Source organism: Leucopleurus acutus (genome assembly GCF_964270905.1).
Source record: "Leucopleurus acutus genome assembly, chromosome: 9".
NCBI lineage: Eukaryota > Metazoa > Chordata > Mammalia > Artiodactyla > Delphinidae > Leucopleurus > Leucopleurus acutus.
In genome coordinates, this window is record NC_139144.1 from 33,195,804 (window position 1) to 33,214,778 (window position 18,975).

The following is an 18,975-nucleotide window of genomic DNA, read 5'->3' on the forward strand; positions in this document are numbered from 1 at the left end:
CAATCTCCCAATTCATCCCACCACCACCCCCACTTTCCCCCCTTGGTGTCCATACATTTGTTCTCTATGTCTGTGTCTCAATTTCTGCCCTGCAAACTGGTTCATCTGTACCATTTTTCTAGGTTCCACATATATGCGTTAATACACGATACTTGTTTTTCTCTTTCTGACTTACTTCACTCTGTATGACAGTCTCTAGATCCATCCACAACTCTACAAATGACCCAATTTCGTTCCTTTTTATAGGTGAGTAATATTCCATTGTATATGTGTACCACGTCTTCTTTATCCATTTGTCTATCAATGGGCATTTAGGTTGCTTCTATGACCTGGCTATTGTAAATAGTGCTGCAATGAACATTGGGGTGCATGTGTCTTTTTGAATTATGGTTTTCTCTGGGTATATGCCCAGTAGTGGGATTGCAGGGTCATACGGGAATTCTATTTTTAGTTTTTTAAGGAACCTCCATACTGTTCTCCATAGTGGCTGTATCAATTTACATTCCCACCAATAGTGCAAGAGGGTTCTCTTTTCTCAACACCCTCTCCAGCATTTGTTGTTTGTAGATTTTCTGATGATGCCCATTCTGACTGGTGTGAGGTGATACCTCATTGTAGTTTTGATTTGCATTACTCTAATAATTAGTGATGGTGAGCAGCTTTTCATGTGCTTCCTGGCCATCTGTATGTCTTCTTTGGAGAAATGTCTATTTAGGTCTTCTGCCCATTTTTTTGATTGGGTTGATCGGTTTTTTTTTAATATTGAGCTGCATGAGCTGTTTATATATTTTGGAGATTAATCCTTTGTCCGTTGATTTGTTTGCACATATTTCTCCCATTCTGAGGGTTGTCTTTTCACCTTGTTTGTAGTTTGCTTTGCAAAAGCTCTGAAGTTTCATTAGGTTCCATTTGTTTATTTTTGTTTTTATTTCCATTACTCTAGGAGGTGAATCAAAAAAGATCTTGCTGTGATTTATATCATAGAGTGTTCTGCCATGTTTTTCTCTAAGCGTTTTATAGTGTCCGGTCTTACATTTAGGTCTCTAATCTATTTTGAGTTTATTTTTGTGTATGGTATTAGGGAGTGTTCTAATTTCATTCTTTTACATGTAGCTGTCCAGTTTTCCCAGCACCACTTATTGAAGAGGCTGCCTTTTCTCCATTGTATATGCTTGCCTCCTTTGTCATAGATTAGTTGACCCTAGGTGCGTGGGCTTTCTATCCTGTTCCATTGATCTATATTTCTCTTTTTGTGTCAGTACCATATTGTCTTGATTACTGCAGCTTTGTAGTATAGTCTGAAGTCAGGGATTCTGATTCCTCCAGCTCTGTTTTTTTCCCTCAAGACTGCTTTGGCTATTGGGGTCTTTTGTGTCTCCATACAAATTTTAAGATTTTTTGTTCTAGTTCTGTAAAAAATGCCATTGGTAATATGATAGGGATTGCATTGAATCTGTAGATTGCTTTGGGTAGTATAGTCATTTTCACAATGTTGATTCTTCCAATCCAAGAACATGGTATATCTCTCCATCTGTTTGTATCATCTTTAATTTCTTTCATCAGTGTCTTATAGTTTTCTGCATACAGGTCTTTTGTCTCCCTAGGTAGGTTTATTCCTAGGTATTTTACTCTTTTTGTTGCAATGGTAAATGGGAGTGTTTCCTTAAGTTCTCTTTCAGATTTTTCATCATTAATGTATAGCAATGCAGGAGATTTCTGTGCCTTAATTTTGTATCCTGAAACTTTACCAAATTCATTGATTAGCTCTAGTAGTTTTCTGGTGGCATCTTTAGGATTCTCTATGTATAGTATCATGTCATCTGCAAACAGTGACAGTTTTACTTCTTTTCCGATTTGGATTCCTTTTATTTCTTTTTCTTCTGATTGCCGTGGCTAGGACTTCCAAAACTGTGTTGAATAATAGTGGCGAGAGTGGACATCCTTGTCTTGTTCCTGATCTTAGAGGAAATGCTTTCAGTTCTTCACCATTGAGAATGATGTTTGCTGTGGGTTTGTCTTATATGGGCTTCATTATGTTGAGGTAAGTTCCCTCTACGCCCACTTTCTGGAGAGTTTTTATCATAAATGGGTGATGAATTTTGTCAAAAGCTTTTTCTGCATCTATTGAGATGATCATATGGTTTTTCTTCTTCAATTTGTTAATATGGTGTATCACATTGATTGATTTGCGTATATTGAAGAATCCTTGCATCCCTGGGATAAATCCCAGTTGATCATGGTGTATCATCCTTTTAATGTGTTGTTGGATTCTGTTTGCTAGTATTTTGTTGAGGAATTTTACATCTATATTCATCAGTGATATTGGTCTGTAATTTTCTTTTTTTGTAGTATCTTTGCCTGGTTTTGGTATCAGGGTTGATGGTGGGCTCATAGAATGAGTTTGGGAGTTTTCCTTCGTCTGCAACTTTTTGGAAGAGTTTGAGAAGGATGGGTGTTAGCTCTTCTCTAAATGTTTGATAGAATTCACCTGTGAAGCAGTCTGCTCCTGGACTTTTGTTTGTTGGAAGATTTTTTTTTTTTTTTTTTTTTGCGGTACGCGGGCCTCTCACTGTTGTGGCCTCTCCCGTTGCGGAGCACAGGCTCCAGACGCGCAGGCTCAGCGGCCATGGCTCACGGGCCCAGCCGCTCCGCGGCATGTGGGATCTTCCCAGACCGGGACACGAACCCATGTCCCCTGCATCGGCAGGCGGACTCTCAACCACTGCGCCACCAGGGAAGCGCTGTTGGAAAATTTTTAATCACAGTTTCAATTTCATTACTTGTGATTGGTCATATTTTCTGTTTCTTCCTGGTTCAGTCTTGGTAGGTTATACCTTTCTAAGAATCTGTCCATTTCTTCCAGGTTGACCATTTTATTGGCATAGAGTTGCTTGTAGTAGTCTCTTAGGATGCTTTGTATTTGTCTGGTGTCTGTTGTAACTTCTCCTTTTTCATTTCTAATTTTATTGATTTGAGTCCTCTCCCTCTTTTTCTTGATGAGTCTGGCTAATGGTTTATAAAGTTTGTTTATCTTATCAAAGAACCAGCTTTTAGTTTTATTGATCTTTGCTGTTGTTTTCTTTGTTTCTATTTCATTTATTTCTGCTCTGATCGGTTTCGTTTGTTCTTTCTCTAGTTCCTTTAGGTGTAAGTTTAGATTGTTTATTTGAGACTTTTCTTGTCTCTTGAGGTAGGCTTGTATTGCTCTAAACTTCCCTCTTAGAACTGCTTTTGCTGCATCCCATAGGTTTTGGATCATTGTGTTTTCGTTGTAATTTGTCTCTAGGTATGTTTTTTTTTAAATTAATTTCTTTATATTTATTTTTGGCTGTGTTGGGTCTTCGTTTCTGTGCAAGGGCTTTCTCCAGTTGCAGCGAGCGGGGGCCACTCTTCATCGCGGTGCGTGGGCCTCTCACTGTCATGGCCTCTCCCGTTGTGGAGCACAGGGTCCAGATACGCTGGCTCCGTAGTTGTGGCTCACGGCCTTAGTTGCTCCGCGGCATGTGGGATCTTCCCAGACCAGGGCTCGAACCCGTGTCCCCTGCATTGGCAGGCAGATCCTCAACCACTGTGCCAACAGGGAAGCCCTCTAGGTATATTTTGATTTCTTCAGTGATCTCTTGGTGATTTAGTAACGTACTGTTTAGCCTCCATGTGTTTGTGTTTTTTTTTACTTTTTTTCCCTGTAATTGATTTCTAATCTCATAGCATGGTGGTCAGAAAAGATGCTTGATATGATTTCAGTTTTCTTAAATTTACTGAGGCTTGATTTTTGACCCAAGACGTGATCTATACTGCAGAATGTTCTGTGTGCTCTTGAGAAGAAAGTGTAATCTGCTCTTTTTGGATGGAATGTCCTATAAATATCAATTAAATCTATCTGGTCTATTGTGTCATTTAAAGCTTGTGTTTCCTTATTAATTTCCTGTTTGGATGATCTCTCCATTGGTGTAAGTGAGGTGTTAGAGTCCCCCACTATTATTATGTTCCTGTCAGTTTCCTCTTTTATAGTTGTTAGTAGTTGCCTTATGTATTGAGATGCTCCTATGTTGGGTGCATATATAGTTATAATTGTTGTATCTTCTTCTTGGATTGATCCCTTTATCATTATGTAGTGTCTTTCCTTGTCTCTTGTAACATTCTTTATTTTAAGGTCTTTTATGTGATATGAGTATTGCTTCTCCAGCTTTCTTTTGATTTCCATTTTCATGGAATATCTTTTTCCATCCCCTCACTTTCGGTCTGTAGTGTCCCTAGGTCTGAAGTGGGTCCCTTGTAGACAGCATATATATGGGTCTTGTTTTTGTATCCATTCAGCGACCCTGTGTCTTTTGGTGGAGCATTTAATCCATTCACATTTAAGGTAGTTATCAATATGTATGTTCCTATTACCACTTTCTTAATTGTTATGGGTTTGTTTTTGTAGGTCGTTTTCTTCTCTTGTGTTTCCCACTTAGAGAAGTTCCTTTAGCATTTGTTGTAGAGCTGGTGTGGTGGTGCTGAGTTCTCTTAGCTTTTGCTTGTCTGTAAAGCTTTTGATTTCTCCGTTGAATCTGAATGAGATCCTTTCCAGGTAGAGTAATCCTGGTTGTAGGTTCTTCTCTTTCATCACTTTAACTATATCATACCACTCCCTTCTGGCTTGTAGAGTTTCTGTTGAGAAATCAGCTGTTAACCTTATGGGAGTTCCCTTGTATGTTATTTGTCATTTTTCCCTTGTTGCTTTCAATAATTTTTCTTTGTCTTTAATTTTTGCCAGTATGATTACTATGTGTCTCGGCATGTTTCTCCTTGGGTTTATCCTGCCTGGGACTCTCTGCGCTTCCTGGACTTGGGTGGCTCTTTCCTTGCCCATGTTAGGGAAGTTTTCAACTATAATCTCTTCAAATATTTTCTCTGGTCCTTTCTCTCTCTCTTCTCTTTCTGGGACCCCTGTAATGCGAATGTTGTTGCGTTTAATGTTGTCCCAGAAGCCTCTTAGGCTGTCTTCATTTCTTTTCATTCTTTTCTGTTTACTCTGTTCTGTGATAGTGAATTCCACCATTCTGTCTTCCAGGTCACTTATCCGTTCTTCTGCCTCAGTTATTCTGCTATTGATTCCTTCTAGTGTATTTTTCATTTCAGTTATTGTATTGTTCATCTCTGTTTGTTTGTTCTTTAATTCTTCTAGGTCTTTGTTAAACATTTCTTGCATCTGCTCGATTTTTCCCTCCATTCTTTTTCCAAGGTCCTTGATCATCTTCACTATCATTATTCTGAATTCTTTTTCTGGAAGGTTGCCTATCTCTGCTTCATTTAGTTGTTTTTCTGGGGTTTTATGTTATTCCTTCATCTGGTACAGAGTCCTCTGCCTTTTCATTTTGTCTATCTTTCTGTGAATGTGGTTTTCCTTCCACAGGCTGCAGAATTGTAGTTCTTCTTGCTTCTGCTGTCTGCCCTCTCGATTTGGGGGGTTTCTGATGTGAAATATAAGAAAAGAAATAAACCTTCTTTCTAATGAACATATACCTGAATACTGTGCTCATTATCGTCCATAGTCACTATTTTACATTACATTTGGGGTGGATTGTATCATATCTCCTTGTTGATTATTAACGGTAGGTATTATATTAATGGCAGAGGATCATTACCCCCACACCTTGGTAAAGACTGATAGTGATAATAATATATTATAAGGAATCCTGTAAATTTGGTGTGAAGTAGTGGAAAGAATTCTCTCTTACAACTTGGATACTTTATGTTCTTTTAAAAAATATCACTCTTGGGGGCTTCCCTGGTGGCGCAGTGGTTGAGAACCTGCCTGCCAATGCAGGGGACACGGGTTCGTGCCCCGGTCCGGGAAGATCCCACATGCCGCGGGGCAACTAGGCCCGTGAGCCACAACTACTGAGCCTGCGCATCTGGAGCCTGTGCTCCACAACAAGAGAGGCCGCGACAATGAGAGGCCCGCACACCGCGATGAAGAGCGGCCCCCGCTCGCCGCAACTAGAGAAAGCCCTCGCACGGAAACAAAGACCCAACACAGCCAAAAATAAATAAATAAAATTAAAAAAAAAAATAAAAAAAATCACTCTTATGAATGACTATATACTTTTCTGAACCCCTTTTAGTTTAGGTTTTTTTGGCTGTTTTGGGTCTTTGGTGCTGCGCGCAGGCTTTCTCTGTGGCGAGCGGGGGCTATTCTTTGTTGCGGTGCGTGGGCTTCTCATTGCGGTGGCTTCTCGTTACAGAGCACGGGCTCTAGGCACGTGGGCTTCAGTAGTTTTGTCATGCAGGGTCAGTAGTTGTGGCTCGCAGGCTCTAGAACGCAGGCTCAGTAGTTGTGGCTCACTGGCTTAGTTGTTCCATGGCATATGGGATCTTCCCAAACCAGGGCTCGAACCTGTGTCCCCTGCATTGGCAGGTGGATTCTTAACCACTGTGCCACCAGGGGAGTGCCCCCCCCTTTAGTTTTGAAATGTGATGATTCTGTATGCTTTTATGTACTTTACTTATCTTAAGGTATAAGTCCATGTAAAGGGATATAACAATATAGATAAGAAAATCTGGTTTTTGTGAAATGAATTTTTTTCTGAAGCATGTTTGATAAATGGTTAAGATTACATAAGCTTGTTGTAAAGAGATGGGAATAGATTTCTTTCCTACTCGATTGCTCTGTGTATATGGGATTATATCTGTGTATATTAGTAATGCAGGGCCTAAGTATTAAAGGTGAATTTTCATTCTTTAAATAGTTTCTTTCCAGTAAAGAGTGTACATATTTAACACAGTAAGTTATTTTGGCCTGCAAGAAAATTCTTTTTTTATTATTGAAGTGTAGTTGATTTACAATATTGTGTTAGTTTCAGGTGTGCAGCACAGTGATTCAGATATATATATATATTTAGATAGATATATATGTGTATATGTATCTATATATAGATATATACGTATTACTTTTCAGACTGTTTTCCCTTATAGGTATTACAAAATATTGAGTATAGTTCCCTGTGCTATACAGTAGGTCCTTGTTGGTTATCTATTTTATATATAGTAGTGTGTATATGTTAATCCCAAACTCCTGATTTATCCCTCTGCCCACCCCCTGTTCCTCTTTGGTAACCGTAAGTTTGTTTTCTATGTCTGTGAGTCTCTTTCTGTTTTGTAAATAAGTTCATTTGTATGATTTTTTAAAAATTTCATATATAAACAATATCATATGATATTTATCTTTCTGTGTCTGGCTTACTTCACTTAGTATGATAATCTCTAGGTCCATCTGTGTTGCTACAAATGGCATTATTTCATTCTTTTTTATGGCTGAGTATATTCCATTGTATATACATACTACAACTTCTTTATCCATCCATCGATGGACATTTTGGTTTGCTTCCATGTCTTGACTGTTGTAAATAGTCAAGTAAATAGTGCTGCTATGAACATTGGAGTGCATGTATCTTTTTGAATTATGGTTTTCTGAGGATATATGCACAGGAATGGGATTGCAGGATCATATGGTAGCTCTATTTTTAGCTTTTTAAGGAAAAGTAATTTTATTTTTGACTTTATTGTCACATTTTTTGCTTTTAACTATTTGTTATTACAATTATGTTACAAACTTATGAGCTGTGGAAGGAATTAATATGGGTGTAATGAAGATTGTTTTAAACGTAGTTTTGGTAACCATCTCACCTTTCTTGGTATGTTTCCAAAGGGAAAAAGGTAGTTCCTGCTTTAAGTTTAATGGTTTTAGTCACATTTTTTCTGATTTCTAAGCTAACAAAAATTTCCTTTGGACATTGAAGGTGGGAAAGAAAATCTTTTAAGACAGAGACATTTCAAAAACCACACTTAATTAAAAGACCCTTTCATGTAAATTTTTGACTTTTTAATTCTTATGTAAAAGCTGTTACTTAGACTTGATTTGGTATTTTTAGACATTCATCAAATTGTCATTTCATTATTTTAAAATCAGTCCTTTTTGGGAAATAGATGACTAATATTGTCATCATTATCAGGAAATAGCTCAGCATCTGTGTGATGTTTTTTGGATGTATTGAAATTCTTTTTACAGGTTTGGTTTTCATAGCATGTCTTAGTTACTGTGTTATGGAGGAAAAGCTTCTCACTCTTCTGGCATAATGGAACTAGCCACATGACTCTAGAGAAGTAGATGTTGAGTGGGAAGACCTGGCTAGCTAGAAGTAAAACATGGACTCTAAGGAACTAATTTGCCTTCTGAAGTTTTGATTTGTGTTGACAGGAGGAGAGTAGGCTGTAAATGATAAAGCAATGCTGGGAAACATTATTTTTCTTCATTATTAACCTTGTTATAATAGAAATTATTTAAAAAGCTTTCTCACCCTTAAAATAGCTTCATGCTTAGAAATAACAGAAATTGTGTCTAATGATATGCTTTGGGATATTTGCACCTTTGTTTTAGTTTTTAGCCAGATACTGAGTTACAAGTAATATAGTGCTCTGAGGTTCACCATTTTAGGTTTTCATCATGCAGTTAGTGTCTTCTAGAGGAGACGATGCACTAATAACATGATAGAAAGGCATGTTTTATTGACTACTGATTGATCTGTACATGGCTCTTGATGCTACAGAGATATATGTGTTACTCTCCATGGCTTTTCCTTCCTATTACATTTACAAAGAAGAAAATTTCTTAGGTAATTTTGTGTTATTCCTGGAGGACAGTAGTGGCTAAAATCTTACCAGGCTGTTACAGGTGGAAATTGAGTTCTATCCTAGCTCGTTTTGATGAAATAAGCACTCTATTATTTTTATCTTTAAATGTAGTTTTCAGTTCATGTCACCTATGTGCTTACTATCTTAGATGCCATGCTTTTTTGAAGTGGTAGATTACTCCTACCTCGGGTGTGATTGCAGAGTTAGATTTCCCATTCCGTTCTATCTGTTAAAGATTAGAGAGAAACATTCAGAAGTTTCCTTCTTTTTAGGTCAAAGGTGGAGGTGGAGACTGTATGGTTTTTGTTTATTCATTTTAGGAACACTTAGCGTTTCATTCTTTTACTGAATAAGAACGTTATACTTATTTATTCTTATTAGAAGTTTGCTGCAGATTGGCAGCACTTTTCTAGTGTATTGTCAATGAAAAGGGCATAGGACACAAAAATGAATTCTCAGTATTGCTAATGTTCTAAATTACAGTGTAGTAAATAAATACGTTTGACTGTTTTTTTCCATTTCCCTATACATAGTAACTGGCAGTGAGAGAGTTTTTAATGTTTTGACAAAAATTTGTAAAGGGCACAGAATAATTGTAATTCTTTCCATTGATTATTGGGATCACTTTGCATGGTTTCAGCTTGCACAGTCATTTTTATGTGCAAAGGGAGGACTGCCTGTATTTTAGACATTACTCAGTTCTAATATAGTAAATGTTGATAGATATAACTCGTATAAACATATCTCTTTATATTTGCGTTTATACTTGTCTCCTATATTTTTTGTCCTGATTGAATAAGCATTGCCAATAAGCCTAAAACCTAAGGAACAATTTATACTCCTTTATCTCCCTCCTAGTTTACATTTCTAATGATTTAACAACTCTCATCGTTATCCCCTTCTCTTCATACCCTATTGATTGTCTTTACTTAGGCACTCACATATCACCCTTCATAGGCTATGACTGTAAAGGGATGGTATGGTTATAAAGGGATAGCATGAGGGAAATGCTAGGGGCAACAGAACTGTTCAGGATCCGGATTTTGGTGGTGGTTACAGGAAGGGTACACATGTTAAAAATCATAAACTTCCTTTTTGTCTTGCTGTGACGTTGGCCTTTAAATGTTTCTTTGCCACGCCTTCAAAATAGATCTTACAAATAAATCAACAAGTACTTACAGAGTACATCGTTCAAGGCATTGTCCTGTGTGCTGAGGAAGATATAAACACACAGAAGCAATGTTTCTGCCCTGAAGGAACTTATATTCTAATAAAATAGAGTTAGACCACACAAGTAACAGCAATAAGATAAATTGTACTCATCTCTTAAAGGAAATACCAACAAAATGCTAGTTTGTGCTAGGAATCTGTAGGAGGATAATTCTTCATTGAAGAGATGGCATTTAAGCTGAGTCTTGGAAAATGCACTGGCACTTGGCAGTCAAAAATAGAGACAAAGGACGTTCTGAAGAGAAGGAAAAATATAGTGCACTTTACAGAGTTGTAAGTTTTCCTATTATAGCTCATAAAAACTTGGGATCTACACCTCATGAATACTCACAACCTGTTTTATTCCATTTTGTGCTCGAAACTCTTAGAAACATTTTGGTCTGACGCTGCAGTCTCTTACAAGTAGTATTATGGCTTTCAACTTAATAATTTCGTTCATCTTTTTTATTCTGATTTTACTGGTTCTGTGGACAATGAACTATTTCTAACTCTTAATGTAGTCAACAGATAGTAAATACATAAGTGAAAACTGATATTTCTGTAAAATTTTCTATTGACAGAATGAATTTGAGTAAATGGAGTTTTCAGAATATATAATCTTATAAAGTATTTCTGTAATACTTCTCTCAATTGCTTTCCTCTAGTTTTTCCTATTTAGGTGAATGAATCAAGTCTACTTAAAAGCAATCGTAATGTCTTTTTTTCCATAGGTTTTCTGTGAAGACCCTGATTGATCGGTCCTGCTTTGAGACAATTGATGATTCTTCTCCTGAATTTAACAATTTTGCCGCTATTTTGGAACAGATTCTAAGTCACCGGCTGAAAGGTAATAGCGCTAATGTATTATTTATTCTGCCAACAGCTCTCATATTAACAAGGTTGAAATTTTAGAAACCATACAGTCTGGTGTGTGTAGCAGCCAAGCAGCATCTTGAGAAACATAAAACTGATTTTAGAAGGTCTAATCTTTTGGCTGTGTTCCTGTAAAGAATCTCTATTCTTGGATTTATACCCATTTCCAGGATGCATTAAAAATATTGAATATATTAATTGACACATACAAGAAGCAGGATCACTTTCTATATGTAATTAAAATAGAAGTTTAAATTAAAAGGTAGCCCATCTTCAAAGATTACTAGTTGGTATTTTAATTAGTTTACAGAGAAGCATCCAGGCATTAAGTTTGTTTGCTTAATCTTTTCTTCATTAAACTCAGAATCTTTGAAAATTTTATAGCTGTAAGTAGGTTAAAAAAGAGCTATGTAAAAGAGATGCTGGACTTTAAAAAAAATAAATCAGTAAATGTATTAATGTCAGAAATGTAAATCTCTTAAAATTTGAAAGGGAAGATGGGAGCTGTGTTCTCTCAGAATTATAAAATATTTTTAAATTAAAAATATACATCTGTAAAATATAGCTGATAACATCAAGAAATATTATGTAGTATAAATTTTTGTAATAATAAATAATAACTTTATCACAATTCCATTATCTAGTTTTCCTAAAGGAGACTTGATCTTAGATGTTTTCACTTCAGTTTTTATTATCTTTACAATCTTAATAGTATAGTAGTTTCAAATAAGTAATCTGTGTGGTAATATAATTTATGAGAATCTCAAATTTAATCTGAAGGTTAATCTGTTTTGTGCTTTTTGATGCTGAAAGCATCAGTTGAGCAGTCCTATGGGCTTATAACAAATGGTTGGATTTAATAAATGGGGAAACAAAATCTGAATTCATTCAGCCCTTTGCAATTTAAAATGAGATCCATAAAAATCACTGGTGCTTTTCTGTTAAAAGTTTGTTGTTCTGTATTTTTAAAGGGTTATTTATTTTTCTTATTTTGCTGTTCTGTATTTTCTAAAATTTCTGTCATTAGTGTGTTACCTTTTATGAGAAAATAAGTTTTTATGAACGCAGAGCGTCTGAAAGTATTTTGAAATATTGTCATGGTTACTATATTGTGTGGTGATCGTATTTTAAAATTTTATACGTAATCTTATAAATAATACTTTAAAACACATCAAGTACAGCAGAGCTTGATGTATCCTAATGTTCCAAGGATTTTATCATAAGACCTCAATTCTCTTGATTTGGTGTACCATTTAGCATTTAATTCGCTCACAAAATACGTAAACAACTCTAACAGAAAACAATTAGACCGTGTTGATATAGCCGTGCTGAGTTGCGGGGTTGACTAACTACCGCATAAGTGGACCCCTCCTGCATGCCTGTGTGCCATCTTCTGAGTCATGCCTCAGCAAAATACAGATCATAGGCCTTTAGACTTACTTCATCACCATGAATGTTATTTCTGAGAAGCCAGTGAACTACTGTGTTGAGAATAGAATCTCTAGTTGATTTATGGATAAGAATTCCACGAGTATGACAGTAAGACAGTAAGAAAGATGATCCAATGAGGTTTGCGTGAATTTTTTAAGCTAGGTAAGATTAATAATTCAAAACATGCTTTTTAAAAAAAGTACCTGTTGGGACTTCCTTGGTGGTGCAGTGGTTAATACTCCACACTTCCACTGCAGGGGGCACGGGTTCGATCCTTGGTCGGGGAACTAAGATCCCGCATGTCAAACATAAATTAAAAAATTTAAAATAAAAAAAAAGTTTCTATAGGCCGACTATAGTGGTCACTGTTATTACTATAGATATGAATTATGAAATGATCTGTAACTCTCAAGATGAGGTAGTTTATTAAAGATTCAAGTGTCTAGAAACTTCATATAATATTGCCCATTTTTTGGTATTCTAATATGTAATAAATTGCTTTTACTTTTGGAGACGTTATGTAATTATTTGGGAGGTTTTTTGGGGTTTTTTGGTTTTTTAAATATTTATTTATTTGTTTTGGCCGTACCGGGTCTTAGTTGCGGCAGGCGGGATCTTCTTTGCGGCATGTTTAGTTGTGGCATGCAGACTCTTAGTTGCGGCATGCGAACTCTTATTTGTGGCATGCATGTGGGATCTAGTTCCCCGAGCAGGGATTGAACCCAGGCCCCCTACATTGGGAGCATGGAGTCTTACCCACTGGACCACCAGGGAAGTCCTGAGAACTTATATAATTATTTCAATAGTACAGTGTGTTCACTTAAAATTTAGTTATTTTTTATTTTTTTGCGGTACGCGGGCCTCTCACTGTTGTGGCCTCTCCCGTTGCGGAGCACAGGCTCCAGATGCGCAGGCTCAGCGGCCATGGCTCACGGGCCCAGCCGCTCTGCGGCACGTGGGACCTTCCCGGACCGGGCACGAACCCGTGTCCACTGCATCGGCAGGCGGAGTCTCAACCACTGCGCCACCAGGGAAGCCCAAAATTTAGTTATTATAACAACTCATTTTTTCAATGTTTTTCTTGATAGAAGTACAAATTTAAAGTGTATAACTTCATGGGTTTATAAGATTTACTTTTCTCTAGTTACTTTTTATTTTTGAAATAAAAGGGTGTTTAATTTATCAATTTTTTTCAGAGAAAACCAAAATTCATCCCCAGACACAATATAGGCTGTGCTGACACAGGTAACGGGGAGAGCTTCATTCATTCTAACAGCCCCATTATTGAAAAAAAAGGAGGCTTTTAAAATCACATATATTAATCTTGTTTGCAGTAATTCCTTAATAAGATGATGATCTTACTTTTCTGGACTATATTTGAGAACTAAGAATTAGTACACCACCAAATGTAAAACACATAGCTAGTGGGAAGCTGCTGCATAGCACAGGGAGATCAGCTTGGTGCTTTGTGAGCACCTAGAGGGGTGGGATAGGGAGGGTGGGAGGGAGATGCAAGAGGGAAGAGATATGGGGATATATGTTTATGTATAGCTGATTCACTTTGTTATACAGCAGAAGCTAACACACCATTGTAAAGCAGTTATACTCCAATAAAGATGTTAAAAATAATAATAATAAAAACTATTTATTTCCTTTAAAAAAAGAAAAAAGAATTAATCACAGAATATAAAATTCAAAGAGGCCTTAGTTCATGTCTTCAGTGCAGTCATTTTTGGACTTTTACTTTAAAGCATACTCCTTCTCTCCAGCCCACTCCCACCTCCCCTAATAAAAGACACTGCAGATGCTAGACATGTAAGTGGAAGGTCTGGTTGAAGCTGAGTAGGGAAATCGGGCATTTTGTCAGCTCGGCAGCAGTCACACCCCAGTTCCACAGCACCACTTCAGACAGCGCTGTGAATCATAGCTTAAAAATCACTACTCCAGCTTCCCTCCTACTGAAGCCATCCACTCAATGATATTTACAACCTGTGGACATACAGTCTTTGTTTTAATACTTCTGTTATTGGGGAACTTAGGACAGTAAAGTAGGGCCATCCATTTTGGGGCAGTTTAGATTGTTAGAAAATTCTTATGTATAAGAAGCCAACTTATGTGACTCTGCTTTTCTGCCTCTTTAAAATTGTGAGCCTCATAAATATTAAACGATTGCTATTCTATAATTCTTTCTCCTTAGTTACCCTTCTTCTTTCTTCCAGGTAAAGTGTCTCTAGTTATTTTGATCTTCTGGAACCACTATGGTCTCAGTTATTCTTCTGGTTTATCACTGGTTTACCGAGATCTTAAAATGTGGTACTCAAAGCTGAGTAAAGTGCTTCAGATAGGCTAACTTCTGTAATTTGAGATTACAGTGACTTTTTGATTCCCGCATCACACTTTTGTTCACATTGAAATTAAGACCAAGTAAAATCCCAAGGCTTTTAAAAAATTGCTTGTTTTATGTTTTAGATTCTCTAAATTAGTTGCCTGAGATCAAGTTTGAAAGGAATAAATGAAGTGTTATTTTCTTCATGATTCACTTTAGAGATAGATGAGGTGGCTATGAAATTGAAATTCTACTTCTGGGAAGATAAAGTGAACATACTTTCCCCTATTTCTCCCACTTACTATAACCCAAAACCCTGGACCTATAAAACACAAGACTCTGGAAGGTAGGGAGAAGTCTAGGGACTTCAGGACCTTAAGAATGGCTTGGTGGTGGGTTTCTTGGATTTTCTGGTTGCTTTACATCTGACACTGAGTACTGGATAAGCCAGTAGCTTGCAGACATCAACAAGCACATGTACACACACACAAACACACAGTCTGACAAGGACCTGCTCTTTCTAGCGAAAGGACCAGGAATAGAACAGCCTGGCAAGACAGAACACTTTTAGACAGTATCTGCTCTAGTTTAGTCAAATACCACAGAAAAAGTGTGGCACTACCCCTAGCCAGGCCTGAAGAGGCTGAATGGAGAACCTAGAAGTCCACCCTCATGAGACTGTAACAGGGCACCTGAACACCACCACAGTGTGGTATCAAGAAAGACCAAGCAGAGAGCTGGCACTTCTTCCCTTTTCCGTGGTTGTGAGCCTTCTCTTCCCACGTGCCCCCACAGTGTGTCAGTGGAGAGCCTGGACTTTCATCCCCACACAGCAGTAATGAGGTTGTGTCGGAAGAGGTGTATTGGAGAGTTATATCTTTGACCATCACCCAGCGGGTGACAAGGCTACCCTCAGTGCATTGTCAGTCAGCCTGTACTCCCACCTCCACCCAGCGGTAATGAGGACCCCTCCTTCAAGTGTCAGTGAAGGCCAACCGGGAAACTTGGACTTCTCCCTCCACTTGCCAGGAATGAAATGTGGTGCCCTCCACCCTCCGACCTTCCCCTGATGGAGCAGTGTCATAGAACGCCAGTTAAAACAGAAGGTTTAGGGACTTCCCTGATGGCACAGTGGTTAAGAATCCGCCTGCCAATGCAGGGCACACGGGTTCAATCCCTGCTCCGGGAGGATCCCACATGCTGCGGAGCAACTAAGCTCGTGTGCCACAACTACTGAGCCTGCGCTCTAGGGCCTGTGAGCCACAACTCCTGAGCCCGCTTGCCCCAACTACTGAAGCCCACACACATAGAGCCCATGCTCCGCAACAAGAGAAGCCACTGCAATGAGAAGCCTGCGCACCACAACAAAGAGTGGCCCCCGCTCTCCACAACTAGAGAAAGCCTGCACGAAGCAGTGAAGACCCAACGCAGCCAAAAATAAATAAATTAATTATTTAAAACAAACAAATAAACAGAAGGTTTAAATAAGATCATAGTCTCATAACATAGTATGAACATATCCAGGTTTCATTTGAAGATCACTTTTCATACCAAGAACCAGGAAGATCACAAGTTGCGTAACAAAAGACAATAGATGTCAACACTGAAATGATAAAAGGTGGTAGAATTACTGACAAAGATCACAGATCAGTCATGATAAAAATGCTTCACTGAGCAATTCCAAAGACACTTGAAACAAGTGAAAAAGTAGAAAACCTCAGCAAAGAAATAGAAGGTAAAAAGAAGAAGCAAGTGGGAATTTTGATATGGAAAAGTACAAAACTAAATTAAAAAGCTCAGTGGATAAGCTCAACAGGAAAATGGAGGGGAAAGAAGAAAGAATCAGTGAACTGGAAGACAAAACAATAGAAATTTCCTAATCAAATAACAGAGACTCAAAATAATCTAAAATTAGAAATAAGAGACTGAAAAAAAAAAAGCCTCAGGGATCTGTGGGACCGTAAAAAAAGATCTAAAATTCCTGTCGTCAGAGTCCTCAAAGGAGAGGTGAAAGAGGAAAAGACTGAAAATGTACTCAAAGAAATAATGGCTGAAATTTTCTCAAATTTGGCAAGAGAGGTAAACATACAGATTCAAGAACCTAAGTGGATCACCGAGTAAATCCAAAGAAATACATGCCACAGCACATTATAATTAAACTTTTTAGAAATAAAGACACAGAAAATGTTGAAAAGTAGCCAGAGGGAAATGATACCTTGTCTATAAGGGAAAAACGATTTGAATGATAGCAGATTTCTCATCAGAAACCATGGAAGCATTTCTGTCAACTGCTGAAAGTAAAATGTCCACACAGAATCCTATATCCAGCAGAATTAACCTTCAGTAATGAAGGGAATATCTAGACATTCTCAGATGATGGAAAACTAAGGGAATTTATCGCCAGCAGACTTACTCTAAAACTGTGGCTAAAGAACCCTCTTTAAGCAGGAGTGAGTCATAAAGGAAGGAACTTTTAAAAGGAAGGAAGAACATGGTAAACAAGAATGTGGGTAAATACAATAGGCTTTCCATTTTATTTTGTAGTTTTCTGTTTGTTTCCTCTGGTTTTGGTCTCTCTGTTTCCTTTTTCCTATTTTCCTGTGAGTTACTTGAAAATTTTTTAGAATTCCATTTTTATTCATCTCTAGTCTTTTTGAGTGTATTTCTTTGTGTATATTTTTTAGTGGTCGCTCTCGGTATTACATTATATATACATAACTTGTCACAGTCTGTTAGTGTCATCATTTTCCAGACTGAAATTTAAAAACCTTACCTTTCTTCATAGACATTACTCTCCCTCATTTATAATTGTTTTAGATATTTCCCCTACATGCATTTAGAATTAGTGTTATAATTTTTGTTTCCACCATCAAATTTAATTTAGAAAACTCAAGAGGAAAAGGCAAGTCTGTGGTTTCAGGTTGCTGCTTTGTCCAGCACACAGTCTGGGATAGACAAGTCAAAGGGACTTAACTGCTGTGTCATTTCTTGAGTTCCAAGGTCCCTAGACAATCTTCCTTTTATTCTCCACCTTCAGAATCTTCTTACAGTTTTTTTTTGCATATAATATCCAGGGTTTTTGGTTGTATTTAACCGGAAGAGAGTACATCTACTTTATCTTTTCTGGAACCAGCAGTCTCCTTTAATTTTGTAATGTGAAGAATTGCATCAATAGTTTTTCTAATGTTAATTCATGCATATATACTTGGGAAAAATGTAACTTGAACCTCATGTATTGTTTTAGTATACTTTATTTAGGATTTAGTTTTGATTCTGAGTTTATGAGCAAAATTTGTCATTTTTCTGTTTGGTACTTGTTTTGGTTTTTGTTCTCAAGATTATATCACCTCATTAAACAAATGAAGGTGTTTTATCTTTTATTATTCTTTGGAAGAATTTTGCATGAGCTTGCAATCATCTGTTAGGGAGAATTTGCCAGTAAAAACTGGGTCAAGCAGGGCGGGGCGGTGTGCATGCACAAGTGCACTTTAACAGCTAATTTACCTCCTTTAATGCTTATAGGTCTGTTTAGGTTGTTGATTTCTCTATTCTGTGTTCTGTTCTACAGTTGTCAGTGTCTTCTATATCCTCTTAATTATTTACTCTCTAGTGAGTTGCCATTTTTCATTTCAGTGTGACACACTTAAAGTAGACGAATTCAACTGTGAATGGTTTAAAAAAGTCAAAGCTCACTGAAGAGATCTAAAGATAAGTCACATATTCATCCTTATGGCATTGTTAAAAGCTAAGATTCTGCTTTTTAAAAAAAACCCACTCCCTACCCTCATTGTTTGCCAGCTGTCCCCCTCCTCTGAACGATATGGTATACAGTTGTTCTTCAGTATCCATGGAGGATTGGTTCCAGGACCCCCTGGATACCAAAATCTGCAGATGCACAAGTCCCTTATATAAAATGGTGTAGCATTTGCATATAACCTACGCACATCCTCCCATAGAGTTTGAATCATCTCTAGATTACTTGTAATACTTAATACAATGTAAATGCTATGTAGATAATTGCCAGCACCTGGCAAATTCAAGTTTTGCTTTTTGGAACTGTCTGGAATTAAAAAAATTTTTTTTTCCATTCATGGTTGGTTGAATCCATGGATGCAGAGGGCCATCTGCATTTAATTCAGTCTGCTGTTAAAGAACGAACAAAAGCTCCATTAGTGAATACCTGGTATTATTTTCTACACAGATGTCCCCTTTTGCGTCCCTAATATTGATTATTAGTTATTTTTCTCTTTTTTCATGAGCACTATTGCCAGAGATTTGTTCATTTTATTAGTCTTTCAAATAATTAATTTTTGGCTTTGTTGATTTCCTTCTCTCCAAATACTGCTTTGGCTACATTTACAAGTTTGGATATGTATTATGTTTACTAATATTCATTTTTAAGTAATTTCTACTTTTCATTATTATTTCTTCTTTGGCTTAGTGTTATTTGGAAGTTTAGT

The 18,975-nt window shown here is 37.2% G+C and overlaps 1 protein-coding gene across 5 annotated transcripts in view; it reads left to right on the forward strand.

The window, feature by feature from the left end:
• Positions 1-18,975, forward strand: part of RUNDC3B (RUN domain containing 3B) — a gene marked incomplete at its 5' end in the record, with an annotated part of 145,899 nt that overhangs the window by 13,395 nt on the left and 113,529 nt on the right. For all 5 annotated transcript variants that reach the window (XM_082846381.1, XM_082846379.1, XM_082846377.1 and 2 more), the window contains one exon: positions 10,617-10,732. In XM_082846381.1, the coding sequence (XP_082702507.1) occupies positions 10,617-10,732 (116 nt within the window). The remainder of the gene's footprint in view (positions 1-10,616; positions 10,733-18,975) is intronic.